Source organism: Nicotiana tabacum, chromosome 14, assembly GCF_000715075.1.
Source record: "Nicotiana tabacum cultivar K326 chromosome 14, ASM71507v2, whole genome shotgun sequence".
NCBI classification, from domain to species: domain Eukaryota; kingdom Viridiplantae; phylum Streptophyta; class Magnoliopsida; order Solanales; family Solanaceae; genus Nicotiana; species Nicotiana tabacum.
Window position 1 is genome coordinate 1,170,982 of NC_134093.1, and position 4,664 is coordinate 1,175,645.

Genomic DNA, 4,664 nt, shown 5'->3' on the forward strand with positions numbered 1-4,664 from the left:
TTTTTCCTTACTCACGAAGCCGGTCAACATACAAGCCAAGCAAATTAATGCACAAGTAGCACGTAAAGAATGCATCAGGATGGTCCTTTAATTTTTGGGCACACCTGTCCTAGACGGACCCAACCCCTGTGTTGAGTCCCCTAAGTCAAATGCACGTGATACAAGCAAACGTACCTACTAGGGATCCGGCATGAGGCTATGTTATTCTAGGCTTAAAACCCTAGGTGTATGGTTCTAGACCTGGCTTACCCGAGCGGACAACTCGAGCCGAGGGGGGCAACGTACCGGTAACCAAAAGGCCATCCGGCTTTGTAACTGATTCGATCCTCGTTCTAAATTAGGAAATGACACTAACAGAAAAGAAGTCACGCCAGCGTGCACTTCCCAGAAGATTTAGAAGACTCGGGGAGGATAATGGTTTCGTGAGAGTTTATATGCAGTCCAAACAATATCAAAGCAGTAAAAATAGGCATTTAGCACATTATGCTCAAACACGTAAAAAAATCAGATAATAAGTAAAAGCCAAGTATAACAGTCATCTAAGCTCGAATTCTAAACCCTGAACCAGATGTTCTGGGTAAATTCCCCAGCAGAGTCGCCAGAGCTGTCACACCTCCTTTTTCCCGAGGGGGATAGGGGATAAGGGAGTTTTTCCAATTAAAGTGACAATATTCGAAATGGGATTATTTATTAAATCAGAGTCGCCACTTGGGATAATTTATGGTGTCCCAAGTCACCGGTTTATTTTGAATCCCAAATCGAGGAAATTTGACTCTATTTTATGGTCCGCGAACACAGAAGACCGGGTAAGGAATTCTGTTAACCCGGGAGAAGGTGTGGGGCACTCTCGAGTTCCGTGGTTTTAGCACGGTCGCTTAACAATTAATACTTGGCCTAATTATCTGATTTATTATATATTTAAAGCCTATTGTGCATTTTTACTTTTTAACCGCTTTTAATTATTTATGAAATTATTTCTGGAACAAGTCACGATGTCGTACACTTGTCATTTTGGCACACGTCGCAAACCGCAGCACATGAAATGCACCCGCGATTTACGACATGCTTATTTTTAGTATTATTTTAAGTTGTGGTCGGGTCGCATGAAATGCACACCCGAATGGGATTTACGTATCGCGACCATGCCACGGGAACCGTACCCATAGTCACGATGATTATTATTAGTCGTACTAGCGTTTTCTTGAATGATTTACTTTCCTAAAGCTACTTTGAGATTAAATTATGGCAGGTAGTATGAAATTCATTTAGAGTCACAAATATGATTTGATTGAGTACTTATTTTTCATGAGAATGTATCTGGTTTGCCAGGCCCCAACGGACTACACCCTCATGAGCAGACCCGAGTCTAAACAAGTGAGAATAGACCCTTTAATCTCCAGAAAATTTGAGGAAAACATCACCCTGAACTATTAACAATCAGGCTTATACATTTAACATGAACATGGATAATGCTTTCTCAGGTCTAATTTCAAGTGAGCACTATACCAACTGATTAGTTTAACAAAAGATCCCAGATTTCAAACTAAAACCCGGACTCAATCGAAATCAACTGTTACACAAATAAATACTCTCACGCCTCCAGTAAATCTTGAATCCAGTTAAATATTAGTCAAAATTATGACTTAATGCTAGTGCCTTTTAAATCTCTATTTAGCATGTGACTCTCGACTTTAGATCTTACTCTAAATGAATAAGCATATCCATACTTCAACATACTGGAGAACAAATCTATTGGGATATAAATTAATTCTCAAAATCACAAGCCGCACAAGTAAACTCATTATAGATTAAATCTAAAACATGAGGAATCCGTTGAAATATTCAACGGCAAACAAACAATGCATCGGCAGTCAGACACGTTTTCAAGTAAACTCAAAGGACTCTTTTGAGTTTACCTCTTAGCTAAAGAGAGCATCTCGAACAAATTCCGGTACAGAACATTAGCAATCAACAACTCTTCAATTTCAAAATCTTCCTAAAATCCAGGAAAACAATGCAGCGATCAAGTAGGAACCGCGAGCCAAATTGAAACCGCGAACCCCAGACGGGATCTTGAATCGGCACCGAAATTTTGAACCCAAACCCGAACTCAAACACGAACTTCAAACAAATTCCATCTGAATGAGAGCTTTCGATTAACCTGCTAGTAGGCGATTACAAGATAGTCCGGCGACAAACTTGTCCACAAAATTGAAACGACAGCAAGCTAATCAGGTACAACCAACTTGAACCTCGACTGGAAAATGAATTTACGGACGCGAACTCGAATCAATCTCAGCTTCAATCGAACTCCATATTTGAGACTCAAAATCAAAAGAAGAAACTGGAATATTTTTGTATTTTTGTGTTTTTTAAAAAAAAAAATTCAAATGCTAATTAACTTAAAATAGAAACATTTTCCTTTGTTTTGTATATCCCTTCTTCTGAGATGTTCAAAGAAAACAGAAAAATCCGGTGAGAAATTGGAGAACTCTTTTTCTGAAACCCTGGCTTTTCCCCTAATTTTTTTTCCTTTTTTTTGTGAAGTCCGGAATCAGCTTTTTGTAGGGAGAAGGGGCTTAGGGTTAAGGGATTGGGTAAATGGGCTGAAGGGAGGAGTGGGCTGTCAGAAATTGGGCTCAAGTTTGGGCCAAATTTGCCTTTAAAGGTGGCCTTTTAACTCTATAAAGCTAAAATATTAATTTCTTTTCCTAAAATATCATACCATAAAAATGTAAAATCAATCCTAATTAATTAAAATATCTATATTATGACATGAAACTATTTTTGTATTTTCAAACATATGTTTTAAAATTAAAACTAAAAGTTGACTGAAATCCTATTAAAAATAAAAATAAATAATTTTTTTTTTGAAATATTCCTTTTAAAAGTTACGCGGGTCAAAAATTACATGCTTACAGCCTCACATTTTTGTAAGACCTGACCAATCATTTTGAGTATTATAGCTCTGTTTCCTCATTTATTGCTTCTTCTATGTTCGTTTGTTGTTATGTGACTTTTCAGGGTGGTTGGTTTAGTTTCAGGGATGTTTCGGAATGAATTGGGATACTTAGTCTCAAGGTTGGAAGCTTAAGTTGAATGAGTTGACCGGATATTAACTTATGTGTAAACGACTCCAGAATGGAGTTTTGATTGCTGGATTGAGCAGAAAATGGATCAGTCACATGAGCCTGCTGCAGTAAGGAAATGAGTTGAGCATACTGCTCCTTGGTGAGGCCTGGGACTGAGGAGGTACCATCAGAATGACTAGCATGAGTAGAAACATGAGACTAAGCACTATTGGAGGCTAATTCAACCTCAGCATTTGCAACCATCTTCCGACCCTTGGTAAACTTGAAACTAGTGAAAAATCCATGCAACTTATAACACTTGTCAATTAAATGACCACTCTTCTTACAATACTTGCAAAATTGAGCAGCTCTATTTGAATCAAAAGACACTCGTTGAGGATATTGTTTCTGAGGATGTGATGGCTGAGAGAAATTAAGTGAGGCAACATTGAAAGAGGCAGACTCATGGCCGAACTGAGTGGATGGATTGACATGCCTCTTTCTTTCATCTTGAAGTAGAATGTTGTAAGCATTGTCTAAGGATGGAGGTTGTTGCATCATGAGAAGGTTACTCCTAACATTAACATATGTGTAATTCAACCCCATAAGAAACTGATGCAGCCTATCTTCCTCTTCCTCTTTTTGGATGCCAGCCTTAGGAGCACAAGTGCAAGTGCTGCTATGGCTAGAACGCATAACCCTCAACTCATCCCAAAGTTTCTTCAATTTGTTAAAATATGATGCAATGTCTAGAGCACCCTGATTTGTGGAAGTTAATTCCTTTTTTAATTTCAAAAACTTTACTTTCATTTACAGTGCCATACCTTTTATTCAATTGTGTCCAAATATCCTCAGTTGTTTCAGAATACTGAACACTCTCAGCAATGCTAGGGGATAGGGAACTAGCCAACCATGAGATAACCAAGTTATTACACATATCCCACTGCTTGCATTCTGGAGAATTGTGTGGAGGTCTAGGGAAAGTTCCATCAATGAATTCAATTTTATTTCTGCCAGACAAGGAAACAATTATAGTACTTCGCCAACCCCCAAAATCAGACCCAGAAAAAGGCACAGGAACCAGAGATAGCTCGGGTATATCAGAAGAGTGAAGAAATAGAGGGCTCGAGGGTCTAGGGATAAATTCAGTAGGTTCACAAGAAGTAGAGGTACTATTAATGTCAGAATCGATCGGAGCCATATCAAATATTCATCAATTCTCAAAATATCCACATGCACCCAAACCCTAACAGGCAATATTGAAAAAAAAAACAAATTTACCGGAGTTTTTCGCAACCGGAAAATACAGCCTTCTGAAATTGAAGAGTAAGTAAAGGAAAGAACAACAACAAGCTTCCTAGCACCAAAAGAAATCAAGCGAAGAAACCAAACCAAAAAAAAACTCGAACTCAGCAACGAAAAACGAACGAAGAAGAGAATACGGGTAACGTTGGACGGAAGAGGATGATGAAACCAAGCGAGATCCCGCTCTGATACCATGTTAACTTGTGAGAAATCGTTAAAATCATGAAACTCTATTAGGGTTTCACGTTGAGAAAGAGAGAGTCGGTTGAGAGATATATTTTAGGTTTC

At 38.4% G+C, this 4,664-nt stretch overlaps 1 protein-coding gene across 1 annotated transcript; it reads right to left on the reverse strand.

The window, feature by feature from the left end:
• Positions 1-3,290: 3,290 nt before the first annotated feature.
• LOC142169175 (uncharacterized) lies at positions 3,291-4,272 on the reverse strand. Its single transcript, XM_075230410.1, has 2 exons — positions 3,886-4,272; positions 3,291-3,830 (listed from the first exon to the last, which is right to left on the reverse strand). The coding sequence occupies exons 1-2, from the start codon at positions 4,270-4,272 to the stop codon at positions 3,291-3,293; spliced, it is 927 nt and encodes a 308-aa protein (XP_075086511.1).
• Positions 4,273-4,664: the final 392 nt, after the last annotated feature.